The sequence below is a fragment of the Lethenteron reissneri genome, chromosome 41 (assembly GCF_015708825.2).
Source record: "Lethenteron reissneri isolate LAM-NWPU_2019-01 chromosome 41, ASM1570882v1, whole genome shotgun sequence".
Lineage (NCBI taxonomy): Eukaryota > Metazoa > Chordata > Hyperoartia > Petromyzontiformes > Petromyzontidae > Lethenteron > Lethenteron reissneri.
The window spans coordinates 7857695-7881089 of NC_083819.1; the positions used below are offsets into that span (position 1 = coordinate 7857695).

At 48.6% G+C, this 23395-nt stretch overlaps 1 protein-coding gene across 1 annotated transcript in view; it reads right to left on the reverse strand.

Annotated features, from left to right (window-relative positions):
* Nucleotides 1-22038, reverse strand: part of LOC133352575 (neuronal PAS domain-containing protein 3-like) — a 95082-nt gene extending 73044 nt beyond the window's left edge. Inside the window, exon 1 of the mRNA XM_061568305.1 lies at nt 20830-22038. Within this exon, the coding sequence (XP_061424289.1) occupies nt 20830-21038 (209 nt within the window). The 5' untranslated portion in view covers nt 21039-22038. The remainder of the gene's footprint in view (nt 1-20829) is intronic.
* Nucleotides 22039-23395: the final 1357 nt, after the last annotated feature.

Here is a 23395-nt window from a genome sequence, read left to right on the forward strand (position 1 = left end):
CTTGGATGAAATTAAGCACTGATTTTGTCTCTCAGGTAAGGCCTGATTACCAAGCTTCATAACCAGGCCTCAGGGCCAAAGGGTGCCACCATATGCCAGGAGGGTTGCCACCTTTGCTCTGGTTTTCCCAGGATCATCCTGTTGTTGAGGCAGTTGCCCTGGGTAATATTTTAAGGACATAAAAAATAGCATGTTATTTTACCAGTTGCACAAACATAATAATAATACACCAGTCAAGACAGATATTCCGATGGCAGTTCTCCCCTGTCCCAGCATTGTGAGATATCCTTCCCATGCTACGTTCCAGTTGCTGTAGCTCAGTGGTGGCAACCCAACACGGAGGCCTGCCCTGGGACTCGGTATGCGGCATGCCGACTACTGTTCTGCATCGCCAAAATGCTTTTCCTCGCGACTTCTTATTTTCCTCCTCAAGAAATATAATGAACACCAGCCGATGTCTCTGTTTGAGGAAGGGCAAAATGTTTTTTTAATCGACTGGAAAGACATTGATTCTTGTTGAGCCACGAGGGTGCATCCGTGTGATGCGAAGCTTTTGTAATTCCCCAACATTCAATTAAACTGCCGAAACAATCAGGGTGTTGCTACACGGGCTTCTTGTAATTACCACTCGCTTCCCTGTGGAATTTATCTGCAATGAAAAAAATACTCACTATTACGGCTCTGTGTTAAATCACCATCCACTTCAGGGCCCCCTCTGCGTCCCTCCATTCTTTATATCAACACCGTGATTGAGGCACGCGCAGGATTACTTTTTCCTTTTTTTAAAGGTGCCTTCACTGAACACCGCAAGCTACATCCTGGAGCCGCCGGCTTCCGACAGCGCAACAACGCAAGGCGCTCGATCATAACACCACCAACCGACCCTGACATCTTAACAACCCGGAGTATTATAGTAAGTTGTAGATTTGAAGCTTTCGTGACTGCAAGGATTCATATTCTTAGGTTTTTTTCGGTAAAGTCACGCAGGTAAAAAATTAAAATTAATCAAAGTAAAATAAAAATCACGACGTTTCGGAGGCAACACAGCTTCCATCTTCAGGTGGAACCGTCACAGCACGATAGCTGTATCAAGTGAGAGAAATTCAAAGAGGGAAGCTTGTGTTGCCTCCGAAACGTCGTGATTTTTATTTTATTTTATTTTTATTTTACTTTTATTAATTTTCATTTGTTACCTACGTGACTTTACCGAAAAAAACCTAAGAATATATTATAATAACACAAATGCAACTACTTGCATTCAGACAGAGAGAGAGCGTCTTAATGTAAATGAATCTCAAATACACTGTGGGGAAGCGGTGGGATGCGTGCATCACGGTCAGGGAGGGATGTTCTTTTGTTAAAGAGAGAGAGAAAGAGGGCAGCTATAGGCAGATAATAGAAGTACTCGAATTAGTAATGCAGCACATGTAATAGTATTAAATATGCCATACATTTGCTGCCGCGATGTAACCGTCAGCGCTCTGGACTTGCAATTGCGGAGGTTGCCGGTTCGATTCGATCTCCCTGCGTGGCAGTTGAAACAACGGTGCGAGTTTATTGAACCCCCAGCTTCTGTCTACTCAGCAGCACGAGTGAGTACCCTGGAGTTAGTCGATTGACAGATCGCACGTGGTGGGGTAAAACTTGTGCACTCCCACCTCTTCCAAGGCATCTGGCCAGTGAGGTAGAGGCGGTAGGTGGCTAGCACCATGCTCGACTAACTTTGTCTCCCCAGTGGAGATGATTACACACCAGACCAGGTACTCATTTAAGCCCGAGTTGACCTCGAGGAGGGCCCAAGATGGGTTTAGATATTCGTCACTGGTGTTGGCCATGCGCGGGGAGTTTTACTCGGGTCGCTGGGTTCACAAAACCGCGTGTCAACCGCTAAGCTCACGTTCCGCACACACTCACACAGACGCCAGGAAAGCCTGGCATCTCTGTGTGTGTGCGCTTCAGATATGTACATTCTCTGAGAGTCTTCCTCTGTTACTTCACTTTATTTTTATTATTACTTTTTCTATCTACGAGACTTTACCGAAAGAACCAAAGAATATGAATTCCTGCAGTCACGAAAGTTTTAAGTCAGAATTTCTTGGCGAAGATAAAAGTTGTGAAATACACTTTCGTTTGTGGTCCTGTTTTTTACATCCTTTTCATCATGTGGAAGTCTTTATCTCTTACGCAGAGCCACGTGCGAGCCCCGCTTTCTCATTTAGAAGCAACTTCATAATGAGAAAAAGTGCCGACTCTCTTTGTGTCGTCAGAACGAAACAATTCATAGTGCTCCCCCGTGAGCTCTGGCAACCGGCAGCGATTCGATAAATCGTCGCGATTCAAGGTCGCGCTTTTTTTCAGGAACAAAAAAATAAGCCGAAGTGATTTCCTGCTCACACGAGCATTAAACGCAATGCTCGTCTCCAGTTTACTGCCCTCAGCCAGTGGTGGAAATTCCGCATTACTATGGCGGGATTGAGTATATTCATAGGACAAGCACTGTTGGCCTTTACAGCGCAACACAGCTAACGAAGCTGATTACATAACCTCCCGTCCCGTGGCACAAGTCGGAAAAAAGGTGATATTTTTATCTCCCAATTATTTTCGTACAATCTGATTGGTCAGGTAATCAAACCAATGATCGGTAGTCTAACCGATTATTTAGATAACCAGAGGGCCCGGCCTCTAACCTGAAGCCATGTTTAGCCGAACTTGATTTCAGGCATCCTTTTTTGGCAAAACTTTACATTTTTAAAGACAGAGAAGTGTTTTTGTAAAGATAGGCAGCGCTGGAAGCAGAGTTGCCCACGAAAGTTACGCTAGGAATACATGATCGTTATCGTTACGGCACATGGGCTCCTCTGAACAATCACCAGGAGGGTGATCACCCAGATCTTCTGGATGTCCCCGGTGAAAGCCACAATTTCTTCGAGTCCAACGTACAAAGTGACCGTGCCCCCTACGCTACCGCAGCGTTCAATTGCCACACAGCTGGCCGTGGGCGAGAGCACCCACGTTTGTAATTGACACACAAGGAGGAGCAATTTTAAAATTGAGACAACCTTGCTCGCGGCTTGCTCACAATTCGCTCTCGCGACCCGCTCGGTTGACTAAATTTCGGAGCGGCAGGCAAGATGCACACAGACGCCGTGTGTTTTTTTATTTTTGCGTTAGAAACTCTCACCAAAGTTTACTCCCGTGCATACTTTGCTGTTGAGGTATTAGAGGAAAAAATGCTTGGGAAAATCCTTTAAAGCGGAAGCCTCGCGGGCCATCTCGGTGTTAAGCCGCCCACAGTTATATCCAACCCGCTTAATTGGCCGGTAGATAGCACTGCAGATGCGCCGGCTTTAATTTAAATTTTAAGCAGGAAGGTTCAAACGTTTTTTGTGGGGGCGTCGCTGAAATAACTCATTAAGGGGAGCCCCAACTGGTACCCCAACCTACGCCTTTGGAATAATCTCTACATATGTTTCTGTATGCAAATATCTGATGCCACTTCCACACCTAATGAAAGAGAGAGAGAGTGAGTGAGAGACACAGAGACACCGGGAGAGAGTGAAGGAGACTTTCAGAACCTCGAATAGAGAGAATAAACAAACATGGCTGTGCCTACGACGGTTCAACGGCGACCTCACCATCGCCATTAGCACCATCGCCAGAGGCTGAAATAATAATGAGCAGGGCCTTGTATTTTTTGAGGCTGGTGGCTTCCTTTTATTGTTGTCTTACTTTCAAACCGGCATCACCAACAATCCGCGGTTGCAATTCGCGCTCTTGTGGAGGTGATGCAGAACCAGGGCGGTTCGCAATCGGGCGGGTGCGAGTTCAACTCCTGGTTAGGGGCCTGTGCCGACTCAGCCTCTCGTCTCTCTGGGATTGATAACATGAGTACCACTTCAAGGGGAAGATAACCAGCGGCGGCTGTCCTGTGTATAGACTCGGCCCCCGCCGTTGGAATGTGGAATTCCACTCCTGGCTCAGGGGCTGCAAACAGGATGCGAGCACCACCTAAATGCTCACTTGAGCAGAAAATCCCTTTGACTTTTGACTACAGGCACAAATACGGCAACAATAAAAAATCAACACATTCGTCAAAAAAACACTTCCCTGGAAGGAACAAATATATATATATATACTGTGCGTAACGTTTCAGACAATAGCCCTCAATGTGCCATGCAGAACCAGCACCCATTTTATATATATTTTTTATCCTTTTGTGGCAGCGTTTATAATAACCGCCTTTGACGCCCCACACAGTGTTGGCTCACTCTCTACGAGACAGAGACCAACCTCCGGCACACCAGGAGGAACGCCAGACGAGCGGAGAAGGCAGCAGCAAACGGGCGGCGAGCCGGTGGCTACATTTTCACAAGCCCTGCCACCCCTCTTTGCGTTGAGTGCGTAGACACGTGGGCGGAAACCGAAGCACCTGGAGAAACCCCCCAACATGTGCTTGGAGGCAACACTCTGTTCCACGCAGACAGAACTAATAGCGGATATGAGTCGGCCTTCCTGCTGTACTGCCCTCTCCAGTCTATGGCACTTCAAACCTCGCCGCCGCAGTGCTGGATCACAGGCGTGCGCCACCACCGCCCGGCAAATGCTGTCGGCGAATGAAATGAGTTTTGTTATCGGAGCTGTAATAGATAAGGATTTGCATTGTGTGACACTTAAATGCCATAACATCTCAATCCCACCCTAATACAATAAAAAAAAACATACAAAACGTCCGAGGATGAAACTACATAGCGATTAAAATGTATTCCTATGCGTAGGAAATATGCATCATAATTGATTGCGTGAGAAGGGATGGTTTTATATTTGTAAATGTTGTGTGCAATTGGTTCACGTGACCACCGATCGCCTCTCAAATGTCCGCGTGATTTCTTGCCCAGTGCTGAGGTTGCGCTTTTCCATCGCTCTGTCGGACCGCACCGATTCCCAATGTTGCGCGGCAGCGCCTCAGGCTCAGGGAGGTGACGAACCACGACGGACGAGACACACTTTCTCGCGTCCGCAAAAAAACACATGGCGCCGGGCCGGCGGATGAGTCCTTCACCCCCGGGGGAAGCCGCCGGGAAGGGCGGTGCGCACGTGCCAGGCGCGGTGCACCAGGCGCGGTGCCAGGCACGGTGCACCAGAGGTCGCAACCGGGTACCCGATACCCGTACCCTACCCGATACCCGGCTATTACGGGTAGCCGTTTGCGACCCTGGTGCGGCCGGGTACGGGTAGGCCGTGAGTCACTGGTGAGTAACTGTTTGTCACTCATTTCCCAACGTCTTGTGTCTCTTCTTACAATTCAAGTTCCTAGAATCAACCCACCCGCGCCTGCAACATGGCTTCATCCCAGAGGTCGCAATCAGGTACCCGATACCCGTACCCTACCCGTACCCGGCCGGGTACGGGTAGGATACGGGTACGGCCGGGTACAGGTACCCGTTTGCGACCCAGGTGGGTGCGGCCAGGTAAGGGTACGGGTAAGGAATCAAAACCCGTTTGCGACCCCTGCGGTGCACCCGCGGTGCGCGGTGGGGATTGCAGAGCGTGCGCGCGCCTGGGCTACGGGGGGGTGGAAACGGACGGCGCCGACATCGTGAGCGGCTCGGAGGTTTTCATTTTTCTATTCCGCTCTGAAAATAGCACACTTGTTCGGTGTTTGCGTAGACGACGCCGAGCGTATACGAGTGGGGTGAAGCGGGTCAAAAGGTTTTGTGAAAGGGTTATTAGAAGCATGCGCACAGGCACAGTTATTATTTTTTCTATACAGTTATACCTAACATCGGTGCGTTTCGCCACGTAGTGTAATCACAGCACGGAGAGAGAGAGGAGAGACTTTGAAAATATCCCCAAAAGAGATTTTATGTTGGCAGGCTATTGTGCTCGTACATTCTAACGCACACAAAAGTTTTGGCCGCTCTGTGGAACCAAACATGAGACTGACAATAATAAACATGATAACGTGGTGTGATTTTTTTTGCACCTCTGATGAGCACAGTTGGCTGCGTACGGTGCGAAAGAAGTTCAACGTGCACGCGTAATCACAAAAATAAGAATTCTAGTGTGCTCATGTTGTAAGGAATCCATAACGCGTTGTTACAACCGCTCTCTACGAATATTAACAAGACAGCAGCCGAATCTACGTTCTCCACGTGTGAGACCACCGCAGCAAAATGCCCTCCCTCGATGTCATTTCATTATAAAGTTCATATCAATAAACAATTACAGTTATTAATGCTAGCCTAATTTGTAATCATTAAAATCGTTCTGTACATGATTTCCATCGATCGGAGTAAACCGCACATGTTAACGTCCTTTCAAGATCTGAAGCTTCAAGAAAATAATTAATAACCCAAAAGCGTGCTCCACATAGAATCATTGATTGTTATCCAATCATTAGCGAAATGATAAGAATAGTTATAACAATATTTTACAGCCCATTGTCAATCTTCCACTGCTCTAAGAAGGCCTTTGTTGGTTAAAGAGGTTGTTTGACCATACTTCACCACACTGGTCATTGCGGGTTGGTTAAGCGAGGAAGGGAGGGGGGCTCAGGATCAATTTAAATATCACTCGAGGCTCAACTAAAAACTAAACAATTTATTTTGCCAGGTAAGATTCAATGAGCTATATGGCTCTTTTTCAGAAGCGACCTGGCCACACATTAAAGCCCAATGTAGTGGCTTATCACGTGGAAATGTATAGCAGCCATATACTTTAAACGCGGGAGGACCCAGAGAAAAATCCACACAACCACGGGGAGAATGCAAACTCCAAATATACAGCAGCAGGCGTCAGGGTCGGGATCAAACCCACGAGCTCCTGCATACCAGGCGAGGTAGTTAACATCTCCTAGTCACCGTGACGCCCAATTCTTGGCCGGGAAACCAACTCAGTTTGCAGGATTCCGAGTGCAGCGCACTGACCACTGAACCACCAGTCCACCCAATCGTCAGTGTCGCCTGCTTTCAATCGGCTTCGTGTTTAGTGTTTCAAACACCTCACACAATTAATATTTACATAGGGCATAGTGTCACTGCGCAACGCTTGGTGGCATTTGAGAGGCAGGCGATGTGCGATGCTCGTGGGTGTGTTCATCTGCTCGCTACGATACGAGGGTAATATACGGGTATGTCATCGTGTCACGCTTTAAATTACCACGGGCGGTGATAACCGTAACGAACAACCATGATAACCACGATAATCATAACACAAATATGCACCCTCACACACGCGTGCATGCGCACACGTCTTCACACAAACACGCGCGCGGCCACACTTGAACACGCGCGCGCACTCTCGCAGCAACAACAACAACAACAAACCACCCACGCCCCGTATCGCCACGCAGAAAGCACGCGCGCAAATGCGCACGAGCATCTTCTCGCGCACACACAGGCACCTCGACACATATGCACAAATCAATGTTTGTGGCCCCGTCGCTTATGCAAACACGCGAGGACGTGCGCGCGCAGGCACTAGCCCCTTTGTCGAGCGCGGTGACTCACTCGCACAAGCCGCAAACGCACGGGCTACAAACATCACTGCCCCCCCCCCCCCCACGCAACTTACCTAGAAACCGTAGTTCCCCATACGCGAAATTCTGCCTTGCGACCGGGGCTAGTGTCGGCGCGGTTACACCGGGGCGCGAGAATGCGACCGACGCGAGCATCTGTACACAGCACTCGTCTCGGAGGCAGCAGATGGGGCGGCTCGCGATCCGAAGGTCACAGGTTCAAATCTTGGTTGGGGGGGTTGACTCATCAGCCAAATCGTCATCCCTACGTGGGTGTAAAAAAGTAAGTAGCATTTTTCGGAGAAGTCAATAGCGATGTTACGATGGGTAAACTCCTCCCCCACCACAGCAATGTGGAATTTCCACCACTTTCCACAGGGCTCCATACTCAGATCTAGATTTCTCAGGCCTGTAAATATGAGATGATCACCGATGCCTCGGTGCTCACTTCAGCCTGAAATCACTTTGGCTTTGACATTGGCTCTTGAGGGCAGCTACCAACAACAACAAAACAATCCCGGCTGCTCCTCGCGTACACGCACAAACTTGGTATTCCGATCCTCAGGTTGCATCGCTGCTAGACATTACATGGTATCGTTTAAAAAAGCTGTAATTTGCGGCGTGCAAATGTTCAATTTGCTTGTTAAACGTCTGCTTAATAATGATATAATTGCCGGGTTTACGTTGGATTTGTGTCAAACGCGAAAAAAACTACGTTTGGTCGGAATGAAAAGACGGCTCCTTGTGAGATGTATACTAATGGACATTATGCGGCAGAAATTACAGTGTAGTGTTATATACAATAAGGTAATTGGTATGCAGGTTATTGTGTCATGTCAAGAATAATAATTACCTGCTGTGTGCATTTCTTCTGCTAAAAAAAATCTAATATTGTGAAGCGACAGGGAGCTCTGTGTTTTATTAAAAAGCATTTCTTCTTTTATTCAATTCCACTCTCACCCCCCACCCCGTGATGAAGAATTCCTCTGCCACCAGTACCTAAGCAGATGAGTATTCAGATCACCCCCCCCCCTTTTAAAAATTGAAAAGCAATTAAAGCTATCTGCATGAGCAAACATCATTGCTGACTTACATCACACACACACGAGTGGGTTTGGGAACATCCCGTCACTCATCGTGAGGTCTTAGTCACTTGAAAGGCATGGATACCAACTCAAAAAACATTTTAAGCAGAATACTTTTCCAAAGAAAAATATCTGACAGTTACTCTCGAATCCTATCACAATACCGAGCTAAATCTGAACTTTTGAAACACTCCGGGACCATCCATTCATCAGCGCAGACATCAATCCTGCTTGCTGTGAGAGCCCTGCCTGATATTTCTGGAAAGGCAAAGGTGAATTATATACTGAAATAGTTTCAGATAAGCAACGGTATGCATTGCCTACCAAGATTTATCGTTTTACTACCCCGTTATCCCAAAAAGTCACGGCACAGGATCACCACGGTCATTTCATTCATCCTCCTAAAATATCCAACACCACCGGTATATCCACCGCTCAAGCAAATACCCTTCAATGGATGACTCATGGACAATCAAGATTGAGAATACGATAGGAAAAGGTGGAGCTATGGAGATAAATATGAAAGGCCATCACCCAAAATGGAGGCTTTTGTTATTTCTTACACACATAAAGGCAGCGGAACTTACACAAAACCCCACTGTTCTATTAATCACACTTGAAGTTCGAGAGTGTGCTACAGTTTTGGTGCAGCTAAGGACATCTTAATGTGGATCACGCTATATTTCCCAGAACATCTTTCACAGGCACCCTGGAGAGAATAGGCATGGGCAGAGGAAGAGCGGCCGCATTGTCAGGATGCACACCACGATAAATAAATGTAATCATTTGTAACTTACAGTCACGGTGGTGATTTGACCATACTTTACCGTGCGGTTCGAATTGGGTTGATGAAAGGAAGGGACGGGGGGCCAAGACTGGCTCGGATAAGACTTGCCCGCCGATATTATCCACGGCCAGGAATTGAACTCAGGATGCCAGGTTCATATTGCAGTGCCTTAAACACTACAACCGCTGCTCCCACACCTGCGTAATGAACTCGCACTGCACTCATTTAAGAAGCGATACGTACTTGTGCCAAGCAACATACGCGTTTCTCCTACTGTTAGCAGGTGAGTACTTGCACTCAGTCTCATAAGACCATTTTACAACAGGCCCAAGACTTACGCCATCCAATGTCATTTCAACTGTGTTCAAAGCACCAAACGCCATTTGTGTGATGACAATTCGCGTTCATATTTAACAGATTTCTTCACCAACTTTAAAGCGTACGGCTTATTGACTTTTTTTTTTAGTACGAGCCTTAATCCGCAATCAATTCGTTCCACCCTCGCTCTTCCACAGCCCGCGATGCACCGAGCGGGTGTGGGGGTTTTCCTTCGTCCCCGATGCGCCGTTCCTGTCGATGGCCACGGTCGCGTCCGCCTGCGGACTAGCGGGTCGACCCCCGAGTCGGATCGGCGCGGCCGAGCCAGATTTTGTTTAAGTCACAAAGCGAGGATTAGGATCGATACGGGGGCGGCTCGAGCGCCGCGCCGAATGTGGGTACGCCGACTGATCGTTTTTGAAAACAGGATAATACTTCGGAGGCGTTTGAGATGAACGCTCTCGAGTGTGCTTCAGAGCTGTCACTCTCCCGCAATCTCAGTGGCTCCCATGGGCACCAGGGCTGGATTCCGCAGAGGCACGACACCATGATCTGGTTTTGGATATTCAAATTATCCACACCGTGTGTCGCAAATACGATTTAATTGAGGAGGCTCCTCGGTTATTGTAGTGGATGCTTTGATATGATTACGGTTGAATATGCGTTTAGTATTCGTCCATCCAGCACGGGCCATGTAGGTCACAGATCGTCTGCCAAAACTGCATAAGTATACACACCACCCCATAACCCAAGCTTTTTTGAAAATATTTTGTATGGCCTTCATTTACAATTAATATTAGTAGCCAGCCAGGTGGCTCTGTGGTCGAATGAGTGGCTAGCAGTTAGAAGAGTTAAGGGTTCAATTTCTGGTTTGGAGCTGACTCAGCTCATCATACCTTGCAGGCTCAATAAAATAAGTACTGCTTTGTGGGGAAGTCATCAGTGGTTGTCCTATGGAGAGACTCATCTCTACCATAGAAATGTGGAATTTTCACCACTGGCACAGGGCTATAAAACAGGAGGATGGGTTCTGCCTCAGTACTTACTTGAGCAGGAAATCACTTTGGCTTTTGAATTTGATCGACCAGTAACTGTGCCGACCCATGTCACCATGCAGATGCGTTGTATTTTTACATAGAAAAAAAAATTAACATTCACCAAGTTTTCTTCCTCGCTATTATGCAAATCACACTTTGTTTTGGTTCATCTCTTCTCACAAAACAGCAATCTAAATTCTGTAAGCATTTGGATTAAAGTAGCCTCTAAGCCACTACACGGTTCACGCTTTAAAGGTGCAACAATCGTAATGGAATAGACCACCTGCGAGAGGTATGGTGATCTGAAATTGACGCGCTTGTTTTGGAGTAACACACGTCTTCAGATAAAGTACGCGATCTCTATAAAATACAATGTGCAAGCAGAGCATTTCAAGTAAATGTAATCAGCCGGGTGTCACACATTCCGAGGGCGGCCGAGACCCCACCGGGTGATTGCACGGAGGTTTATGGAGGGGGCAGCGGCGATATGAAATTGAGGTCGCAACAGGCTGGGAAGTCTTGCAAAAGCAGCACTTATTATACCACGAGAATATCCCAGATTAAAACAACCACGGAGCACAAAACGCGCTTTATCCACGTTTCCACTCCAACATTTCAAATGTCAACACTGTACTAAGTTAATTTGTGAAAGGGGTCACGGCCAAAATAAACAAATAAAAAAATGCTGCTGCAGTCGTATGAGCGAAAAATCGTGTAGAATCAAAGTTTTAATTTCAGCATGCTCGAGGTCAAAGGACACAGTGTCCCCGTTATTCAATAATTGAACGAACAACTCAATTGTTCACACAGAAGAAAAAGTTCAGAGCAACTGACCCAGGAAAAAAATTAACTTGGTGGGGAAAAAAAAAATCATCAACTCAGCATTTTTCATGATACAGCATTTCCAAGAAATGCTACATTTTTATTTTGGACGTTGGGTTTGACTGCTCGACGGTGACACTCGTGTCAAGGACAACTCTGCATCGACATCAAGACCGCTTGGGCTGTCGGTTGGCAACGTGGAGCGTGTTGACTACTAAGCACATCGACGTATAAACAACTCATCTCAACCACTCCTGCACGCACGCTCTTCACCCGCTCCCACATGTTCCACCATAGCTCCTGACCAAACACACATGCACGCAGACACACACCCACTCCGCAGCCACCATCAGTTATTCTGTTTAAAAACTCAAACACATTCATCAATAACACTACCTTAAAAGTATTCCAATACGCAAGAGGCAATGCTTTGGGCAATGGTTCTTCTTTCTCAGCATTAAAGACGGGCCACTGACATGAAGACTGAAAGGTCATTGTCCTGAACGCTGCCCCATTATGTTGCTCCTATGGACCATGGCTGATGATCATGATGCTGGAGATGAGTCACTTTGATTTGTTTGTTGAGCTGAAGATGTAGCACAATAAAGATTACTGGGCCAGATGGAACTTTCAGGCAGTGCATTTGTGTGTGCCTGGTAATTTGTCTACCTTTTGCTTTGCTTTGGCCCAGTGCGAAATATTCCACCAAACACGAAGCAAATCACGATCAAGGTCAAGAGGTCAGAACAGCCAATGCCTCCGATGCCACTGCACCTTGCAATTCTTTCCTTCCATCTGCTCCATCCTTCAGCAGTTGCAGTCAACGTGTTGACATGTTGCAATCGACATGTCGCTACCCGACCTCCAAGGTGAACAAATATATTAATATTCATTTGGGGGCGGAATGGAGGTACAGTGGTTAGTGCAGCACGCCACAAACCACGTGGCCCAAGTTCGTTTCTCCCCCACGGCCAACATCAGTGGCAAGCGGGCATCCCCTTAACCAACCCACACTCTCCAGCCCTCATGATCGACGCGCCACAGGGAGGCCTCCATCCAGCAGTGGATTGACAAAGGGCTTTACATTTGCATCAGTATTTCTTAAATTCAGGTCTGATCGTTCATAAACACTTTTAAGTGTATAGGAAACAGCGAATGGCAGCATGAGTACCGTAACATCGCCTGTATAACTGGAAGAATCACCGACCCTTAACTCATTGCTTGCACATCTGCTGCTTCTGTGAAAATACTTACGCATGTGTAGGGGTGTTAAAGAGAGGGCCCGTTATGCATGGCAGCCTATGGAAAACAAACACAGTGGGCGGGGCTACGTAAGTGCACGAGCAAGTGCTCTCTACGACGTCCGAGCCAGACACCCTGGGGGGGCTGGTTCGAACGTTATGATCCCCCGGGGCCCCACCCCTCAGGGAGGGGTTGGGTATAAAAGGGGATGTTTCAAAGGGCTCGGCAGTTATGTTTAAGCTAAGGGAAGAAGATTGAAGACGTCTTAGATAGAGCCCTGGACTCCCCTGGTTCGATGTCCTTTTCAGGGCCGGACAGGATTGAGCCAGCGGCGTGGTCCCGAAAGCCAGAGCCGGTGCTCTTGTAAGAGCTGGTCTGGAACTCCGGGTACCGGGTCCGACTTACCAGTGTCGGGCCAGTTAGCCTCCCCTAGCCCATTAGTGGAGGATTCGGGGCTAGGACAGAGTTAGCTAGGGGTGTATCCCGAGTTATACGGGTGAGGGGGCCGATACCCCCTCGAGCGTGTATATGCCCACTGTCATATTGTGAAATAAATATACGTGTGCCTCAACCTCGGCGTCAAGCGTCTTCACCGGTACTTCACATGTACAAAGCATAGCCAATGCCTATGATGTACAACGGGAGTTGGTCTTTATTAAGGGGCAGCGAGAATTTCCATCCTTTGATGTTGCTGCTGCTGCTCCTAAACGTAATGACATAGTGTGGTGTTCATTGGCGGTATTGGCTTGAGGCAGATGTCCCACTTATGTGCCTCAGTGAATACATGCGGTGTACATGTACAAAAAGTTTACATGTAATTTACACGCAAACGTGATGTTTGATTTGATGATGTATTTATTTTACATGATATCTGCACATAGTTAGATGCTACGAATTTTGCTTCAAGCCAAATCATACAAGTACTACAGACATCAACTCTTCTTGACATTAGATAAAAAACAAAATAGGAAAATGTAAAAATATCTATAACAGAAATATTTATTTCGTAGCCGATTATATTATCAATCGATTGCTGGATGAAGCCCTCCCAATGCCATGCCAGGTCAGTTATGGGAGTTTATTGTTCATACTTCACCACGCTTTGTCTTTGCGTATTGACGATGGTGGAGGCGGGGACCAGGAGCGCTTCCAATATCGCTCACCGCTGATATTTAACCGTAGCCAGGAATTTAACTCAGATCACCTGGGCCGGAGTGCAGCACGCTACCCACCGTGCCACCGCTCTGCTTCACCGTGCGCACGTAGACTGCATAGAAATAAATCGTTTGGTCACAGACGGTGTCGGCGGAGGGATTGTTTTGACTGTAACGCCCGGCTGCTGTGCGGACGAATCCCTGCAGGCACCGTTAGATTTAAATGATATTTAGGAGAAAGCGGTGGGAACCCGATGTACATCTTAAGACAGAGCCGAAGCACCATTCCTCATAAATGGAACTTCAGAAGCTGCTTAAAATATGCAAATGTTCTACTTTTCATGAAATATTAATACAAATTTTAATATGCAACACATAGGGCCTACGAAACTTATTTCGCTATATTATTTTCTATAATATGTATGAATATTATTATTTATGAAATGTGTGCCGACCACCTACAGCATTGTTTAAATTGCATCTCAAATAATAAATAAATATGTATTTTACTTAGGCCGAATTCCTTTAAAATATCTTTGCCATGATCTATATGCAGATGAATTGGCTGCTATCCCTAAAATTATAAATGCTCCACTGTACACAGCTTGAAGGCACACAGGGCAGAGGGGGAAATCTTCCACGTCGCGATAAATCACGCGAGAACAGACTCGAAATTTGTCGATTCAAGAATATAAATCGACACGCTATGAGCGGTGGCGCAGTGGTGAGCACGCAGATGACTGGCCGCAGCTGACAGCAAAGACAGGTGGTATATCTGAATGGCCGGTCCCACGTGCCCCCCCGCCACTGACCAGCGTGTCGAAGAGCGATCAAACCATCCCCACGGCTGACACAGTGCGGCGGGGGGGGGGGGGTCTTCATCCAGCAGCGGATTGACAAAAGGAATGTAATAAATAATTCGCATTATTCCTGACGATGAGTGAACACAGGACCACGTGCAATATTGACGTTACGCGTTCACGAAAAGGTAAGAAGGCATCGAGCGTTACCTGAACCGCGATTGTTTCAAACCGCGCCTGTGATTGTCCCGAACCTACCGCGATTGCAAGCGCAGAGACACGGGCTCATAATACGAGGACGTGCATATTCACCTGCTCGCACAATTCAATATTAATTTAGCGGGTCGCCTTTGCCTGCCCCGGACAGATGGCCAGCCGACTGCCCAGCCAAGCTTAACATTCATTATCGCTGAATATAATTACGGATTTTAATGATTTATTTTAACACTGATTACAGACAGCAAGACTAAATACGATAAATGCAGCAGTTAATCGCGTCCATGGTTGATTACTGGGTGGAGAAACGATGCATCGTAAACTGTGTGATAATTACTAAAATATTAACATTTAACTTTGTATTTGGCTATCACAGAATAAATAATAGGTGTGGACAGAAAAAAACAAGTGGTGGCTCATTGGTTAAAACACGGAGCTGTGAACCTGTGAACCTGGATACCAGGGTTCGATTCCCAGCCACAGCCAACACGAGCACTATCTGAACCGATCTCGCGACTCACACTCATCCAGCACAGGATTGTCAAAGGGTCCGTACGCGTATGAATAGATCTGCTTGTTAGGGCTTCGTTAGGGCACTGTCAGTGCCCTGGCTATTATTGCGGCAGTAAACTTCTGGCCACATTAAGCCACTGGCGTGTTGGTTAGCACCGTGAGACTGTGCTGTGTGCTGCATTCATTAGCATTGCAGAATTCTCTACAATTTGTTTTGTCACTCCGCACCGCACCGCTAATTATTAATATTCTATCGTTATTGCACTCTGCTTGCAACGGTGGTGCTAATGCGTGTACCCAGGGCCTAATTTCTCACCCGATATTTTCTCGGCCAACCAGCGCACTGGAATAGGCACATAAGTAGCATCCACAGCTATTGCGAGAGCAATACTGTGCGTACGTTGACCTTTCGCACCATACGGAGGCAACCGCGCTAATCGGAGGTGCGGGAGAAGGACAAATAATCACAAGAAGCAGTTCTAAAGAAATAATTTTTCAATCTAGACGAAAAAAATGTGCATAGCTCCAGTGGCTTCCTAATATAGGAATGAAGAAAGTTCCAGACGGCCGCAGATGCGCAAAATACAGGATGTGGTATGCCGGGCCTTATTTTACGGGTCGCCAACCAGGACAGATCCGGCTGAAATGAAGCCCTGCATTTGCCACGCATTTATGTCAACACCGAGTCTTCGATTCACCCGATTTGTTATGCTTAAGCCTTGGGTGTTCAGTAACGGTGCAAACATTTTGAGAATGCCATATTAAACACGTGCAAACACTCAAAACAATTTGTTGACTACTTTCTCACCCCTGTCAACATACACACTATGATACCGTGTGTTCAAGGGAGGCTTCTCAAAACCCTACCTCTCAAAAAAACCCGATATGACTTTTTAGTATCTCACCGTCAACACGTTCCGAACACCTTTCACATTCAAGGCAATTCAGCGCATGATACATTCATATAAATATCCAATGGCTGTGATGACCTCTTTTTTTTACAGCCCTTAGTAAATCCACTGCTGGTTCAAGGCATCCTCACACCCCGTTGTTGTTAATGGGGGGGGGGGGGAGTGGTTTGAACGTACTTCACCACCCTGGTCAATGTGAGTCGGTGAAGGGATGCCACAGACGTCGGCTGCGGGCCGGGACTAACTGGGGTCAGTGGGTTCATCGCGCTGACAAACTGCGCTGCTGCTGCTGCTGCTACCCCGAGCTGCCCCGGCCTAAAGAGACACTTCACACTCAACTGTCTGGTTTGTTGGGTACTCCGTATTTCTTGCCGATAATTTCAAGGCAAAAGCTCCCGCGAAGAGGTTGGTATGGCACGCGTAATGCTCCCCCACCGTGGACACCGCCGACTAACAAGAATTTCGATCCAAAGATCTACGTCTGAGGAGCAGGGCATTGCTTTGCAGCGCCTGCTGGGCCACTCATGAGTCTAATATCGCTTAGTGCCCGGCTACATCCCCCACCCCTCCCCCCCCCCCTTCTTAAGACCACACATATCAATCCACGGCGATTTAACGCAATCCAACTGAACAAAACAGATTCTTTACTTAGCGTCCTTGCATATTGGATGGAATCGTCCCCGGGGTAAATATCTAATTGGGGGCGCAATATCGCTGTGCTGCGCCCCGTTAAAAAAAAAAAAACATCTCATATTTCACGTGCCTTCCACAACATCAAAATCGAGCTCCGCTTTGCTCGATGCAGTCGTGGCAGCATCAAACAACGAGCAATTACGAGCACGGACGGCGGAAAACACACAGCGAAACTCACGCGCAAACTCGCGGCCGACGTAGCACCGTCCGCTGTTAACACCCCGAGGTGTTTTTTTTTAAACTAAGTCAATCATTTTTCTCATTTCCACGGATTGGAATGCCATTTAAACGCTGAACGCAGAGAACTAATATCAAGCTGAATTGAACGCAAAGACGCGTTTTACGATGCCATTGCGAGCGGACCACGGTGGTCTATGGGCTGATTAGAATGCAGAACCGTGGCCATAAAGGGAACGACTCTCTCTCTCTCTCCCTGGCAAATGTAATTCGCAGCAGCTAATTGCCAACATCTGTGACATCTCGTGTGCGAACAGGTGTAGGCGATGATGGCATGGGCGGTGGTGGGTTCATGAGACGCACCGGGTGGGGACGTACATCAAATTGTATCCTCGCCGTTGTCATCTCAACGACGGCGCTGTCCGTTCCAACAAATGACACCACATCGTGTGTGTGTGTGTATATCTTTCATTTGAAAAAAACGCGGATTTCATGCGATGTACTGTCGGGTTCCAGAAGCATTGTGACAGTGGATTGACCGAGCAAGCTGTGACTCGCGAAGCCTCAATCGCCACGTTCTCCTGCAGCCAATGCATTGGTCGTCACTGCATTTCGCATCACCAAGCGCAGCGAGCGACAGGATGGGAGATGGGGGCATGGGCCGAGCGGTTAAGGCCAATCGCTAATTTAGTCACTATTTTCCGACTTAGTAATTGTTATTGCAGAGTGTGACAGATGAAGGTGGTGTAATATGAACTTGCACGCCGCTCACTTAAACCAACTACTCTTATCGTTAAGGTTATTGTGACGATGATGATGATTATTATTATTATTTGCCTGTGCCTGCGAATTGTAAAAGGGAATCTTGCTGTCGTGGCCACCCCACGCATCGCCTGCATGTGTCGCCCACACGCGCAAAAAAAAAAATCGAGCGATACTGGAAGGACACACGCGATGCAGGCACCTGCCGCACGCGGTGGGTCACGCAATGTCCCCACGAAGCATCGTGGGTAATAATTCTCCATCATATACACAATGTCCAAATGTTCCACCCCAGTATGTTTAATGAAGATTATACACCGCTATGCAAAGGGTAAGGTGAGCGATGGCGCACTAACGAGATGGTAAACCACCGACCAAGCAATGCAATGGGCTGTGTCGTGAAGCCCAGCTGTGTTTGTAATTCTGTAACTGAGCATTAACAATATTCACTGCCACCAGGGCACACTGCTGGGACATCGGTGTGCCACGCTCGAGGGCCTGACGTGCTCTCAAAATATATTGACAAATCCCTCGTCTGCTACAGCAGCAGCAGCAGTTGTGTCGGAATCATGAACACATCAACGCCGCGCCGCAATTGAATCGCGTGCTAAACAGACACGCCACTCAGGATGGATCTTAAACGCGCACCACCGTTTCTCGACATTCAAAGGAAACACGGGATGTCCTTCAACAACAAATACACCACACAACAGGGCCATAGAGCTGAATGCTTGTACATAGTCTACAAGTGATGTGCGGGCTATGTTAGGGACACTGCTCATGGTAGTGAAGTGAACTTGTGGTGTCGTTGCAGAGTCTAAGAGCCACGTCATGAGCAGGGATAATATATCACGTGTGAATTGCAACATCCATCCGGTGCATAACATGAATTGTGTGTAGTTACGTGCACTTTGTAATGTTGCCTATTCAGTATACATTAAAATTACGGCATGGGTGGTGTTAGGTGCTGGCAGACCAAATCTGGGGTTCACTACATCACTACAATAGTCCAGGTAGTTGCACTGCACGTGTTCTTTTGCCAATATTAAGCAAATACGTTAAGATCACCTCCGTGTTTATGACAATTAAAAGCAATCTTTATTCAAGTGAAGTCACAGGTCACATTTCATACCAACTTTTTAGCGGCTTGCGCGTCACACTCCACCTGCAGGCGAATTACTCTGTCCACCGATTATGGGAATCCCATTAGTATGTTTAGCGAGAGACTCGGGAGAAACGTGCAACTTCGGGATGAACCGTTGCGCCCCCCCCCCCCCCCTCAATGAGTAACAACCAATAGTCAAAGCGCACGGATATTCTTCTGAGGCCCACATTTAAAATACAAATTCAAGGATACAGCAAGCCGTAAAGAATCGACTACCGCGAAATGTGAGCGCCACGTGTCCGCCTCCATGGCGTTTCGAGTAACGCCCAGGGCACGTCCGCGTGCATTGGGTGAGAAGCTGGTATAATAATTGCGCGTGTACATTGCCAATATTGTACAAGGGGAAGGGTCACAACAGATTGCCGTCATCTCTACGTCTTTCCCAGTGTGCGTAAGTGCGCGCGTGTGTGTGTGCGTGTGACTCCAGCAGAGTTACTGCCCCAGTGAACTTACACAATGACTCACAAGTTAATTTTAAAGAAAACACATGACCAGGCTGGTCTTAATAATTGCAACTGAGAGGGAATAAAAAGGTCGACATTCCGGTCAACTGTCCAACTTACATACGTGCATGGTTACGTGTGTGTGTGTGTGTGTCTGTGATTGTAGGACCACACACGTGTATAGCTACGTGTGCCTGCGATTGTGTGTAAGACAACACACGTGTATGTCTACGTGTGATTGTGTGCGAGACGCGTGACTGCTACGTGTAACTAACCATACGCCTGACTAATACACACGCGTGTGTGTGTGGCTTTGTGCGACTGTGTTGGGGAGCGGTGGTGCTATGGTTAGCGCACTACGCTACGAACCCGGCGACCCGATGTCGATTCCCTCTCACGGCCAACATCAGTGACGAATATCTGAACCGGTCCTGGGCTTCCTCTACATACACTCAGCCTTAAATGAGTACCCTGGTGCGGTGGGTAAACATTCAGCATTGGGGAGACAAAGGCGGCCACGACGGCATTCATATGTGCTGGCTCACAGCACTCGCCCTTAAAAGTATACACAGGCTATACGGGTGATCTTTGCCTTTGGTTTGTGTAACTATGTGTGTGTGACTGTGTGTGTGTGACTGTGTGTGTGATTGTGTGTGTGACTGTGTGACTGTGCGTGTGATTGTGTGTGTGTGACTGTGTGTGTGTGACTGTGTGTGTGACTGTGTGTGTGACTGTGTGTGTGTGACTGTGTGTGACTGCGTGTGTGTGTGACAGTGTGTGTGACTGTGTGTGACTGTACGTGTGACTGTGCGTGTGACTGTGCGTGTGAGACTGTGTGTGTGTGACTGTGTGTGTGACTGTGTGTGACTGTGTGTGTGTGACTGTGTGTGCGTGTGTGCGTGTCTGTGTGTGTGACTGTGTGTGTGACTGTGTGTGTGTGTGACTGTGTGTGTGACTGCGTGTGCGTGTGACTGCACGCGTAACGACAGTACAACTCCCGTGCCAGTGAAATCACAGCTGCAGCACGCACGACCGTGACTGCACACACGGAGCGCTGGCACCTCGACCACGCAGCAACACCGCTGGCGTTGATGATGGTGTGACGACGACGATGGTGTCTACCGATGAAGACGTGTGATGACGATAACGATGATTACGACGACGATGCTGTAATGTCGCAGGACCCACCGCTGCTGGTAGGAGGGCAACCCCGAGGAGGCTCCCCCTGGCCCCACCACCACGGCTCCTCCGGGCTCGACTCTCACGCCCTGAGAGGAGGACCCCTCCGCCGCCGTTGTCCGCCGTGGCGCGGCGTCGTCCGGGCCCTCCTCCTCCTCCTGCTGCTGCCGCTCTCCTGCCGGGCTGCGCAAGCCGTGCTCCGGGAATATCCTGAGCATCCCTGCACAGCGCAGCAGCAGCGCCGGCGCGGACAGCGGCAACGGCGGAGGTAGCGAGCCTCGTCCGGGTTGCCGCACGCTGCCGCTGCTGCTGCTGCGACGAGGTGAGGATGAGCTACAGAACGAGGAGGAGGACGACGATGATGATGATGATGATTTAGGAGGAGGATGGTGATGGTGGGCTGGATGAACGCACGGGCGAGGAGGAGGAGTGTGTAAGGGATGAGGATGCTGATGTAGATGAGGTGATGGGATGGACGGATGAGGAGGATGGGGAGATGTTGGGACGGGCTGACGACGACGATGATGACGTTGAGGAGGAGCTTGAGGAAGGGACGGGCGAGTAGGATGATGATGATGATGACGATGACGAGCTGCTGGGACGTCTGGAGGAGGAAAGAGGGGGTGGAAGGGAATCAGCCGAGGAGTTGCTGGAGGAGCGGGCGACGAGGATGAGGAAGGAGCAGACGGATGACAATGAGCAGGGCCGAGAAGAAGAGGAGGAAGCGGCTGAGGAAACGGGCGAGCGAAGAGGACGCGGGGCGGGCAGCAGCGATGAAGTTGGATGAGCGGCCGGGAGAGAATGAAGAGGGTGCGAGGTGGACGAGGAGACGGTGGTGGAGGAGGAGGTGGAGGAGCGGCTGCAAAGTAAGTTTGTGGAGGCGGACCGGGACGTGGGAGATCGGCTCTCGGGTTCGCATTAAGCGCGGAGGAGCCGAGGGGAGCCCGCAGCGGCAGCAGCTGATGCAGATTGCAGCGGAGGCGCGAGCAGGAGGAGGTGGAAGAGATGTAGATGGTGGTGGTGGTGGTGCAAGTGGTGGTGCTGCAAGTGGAGGTGGTTGTGGTGGTGGTGGTGGCGGCTCGGGGCTGAGACAATCATCGCACGAGGAGGGGGCCACACGGGGAGCGATTCGGGCTGACAAATGTGGCTCTCGATCTCCACCTCTCCGCTTTCACTGCCTTAATTCGGACCTCTCGGTCATCCGGTCGCCTGTTTGAATTGAAAAGAGTGGGAGGAGGAGGAGGAGGGAGGAGAGAGGAGGAGGAGGAGATGGGGGCGGGGGACGGGGCTATGTCCGATCGCGCTCGCGTCTGCTGCTGATACTTATGCTGCTGCTGCTCCTGAGTGTGCTGATGATGCTGCTGCTGCATGGTTGATGTTAGCGGTGGTGCCAAGTCTGCAGATGCGGCTGTTACCGCTGCTGGTAGTTGTGTTGGTGGTGGTTGTTGCTGTGCTGAGCTTGCGGTGGTACTGGTGGGGTTGATGGTTTTGCTTGTGCTGCTGGTGTCACTGATGCTGCTGGACGCGTTGGTGGTGGTGGTAGTTGTGCTGATGTTGCCCACTCTATTGATGATGCTACTGACGCTGCTGGCGATGGGATTATTGCTGCCATCCATGTTTTTGCTGGTAGTTGTGTGTGTGGGAGGTAGCTGTGATGGTGTTGCTGCTGCTGTTATCAACGGTGGGACTGCTACTGCTGGAGGTGGCGGTTGTGTTGTTGGCGGTCGCCAGTTGTGCCGCTGCTGATGATCCGTCTGCTTGGCGTGATGATGTGGTTGCTGCCACTGCTGGTGACGTGACTTATGCGAATGAAGCTAATGACAATTAGTATTATTGTTACGCGTGCTTGCGCAGGAGAGCCTCACTGATCCTCGTGACTCGATTCAGGAGGGTCCTGCCAAGTTGTCGCTGAAAGGCGCAACGGTCGCTGTCTGTGCGTGTGTGTGTTTCAGTTGAGTGATTTGCGGGTAATTGTTCAAATTTGGACCACGACGCCAGCGCAGCAATAAACCTCCTCTTGAAAACGACGCCACGGGACCTTTAACGTTAACCGTGAAGCTGACGGGCGCGTAATTATGGTTGAAACACTCGCAGTGTTAACGAGGGCGGCCGCTGGGATACGAACCGTGATCCTCTGAAACAAGCAGCAAACGCACTACTGTAACTGCTGCCGATAGTGGTGGTTACACTGCTGTTGCTGATGTTTCTGAATGACCACTGCGGATGATGCTGATGTGGTAGACTTGCTGCTGTTGTTTGTAATGGGTCGTTCTGCTCCTTCTGATGCGATTCCAGCCAGGTACCAATGCTACTATGGCTCGTTCATGTTGTCTATCATATTAATGATCCACAACGACGCAAATTCATTTTTTGAGTTGCGTTAAATATACGTATGCATTGAACTGAGACGCTGTATGTCGTAACCGGTTCAGTGTGTTTGCCCATCTTGACTCAAAGCTGCTGAAATTATGCACTCCCAGAAGGTTGTGAGGCTGATGGGTTATGTTAGAAATGATGTTAAAATTACGTGGAGAGATGAATACGTGAAGAATACATGTCGCCTTTATTTTGCCAC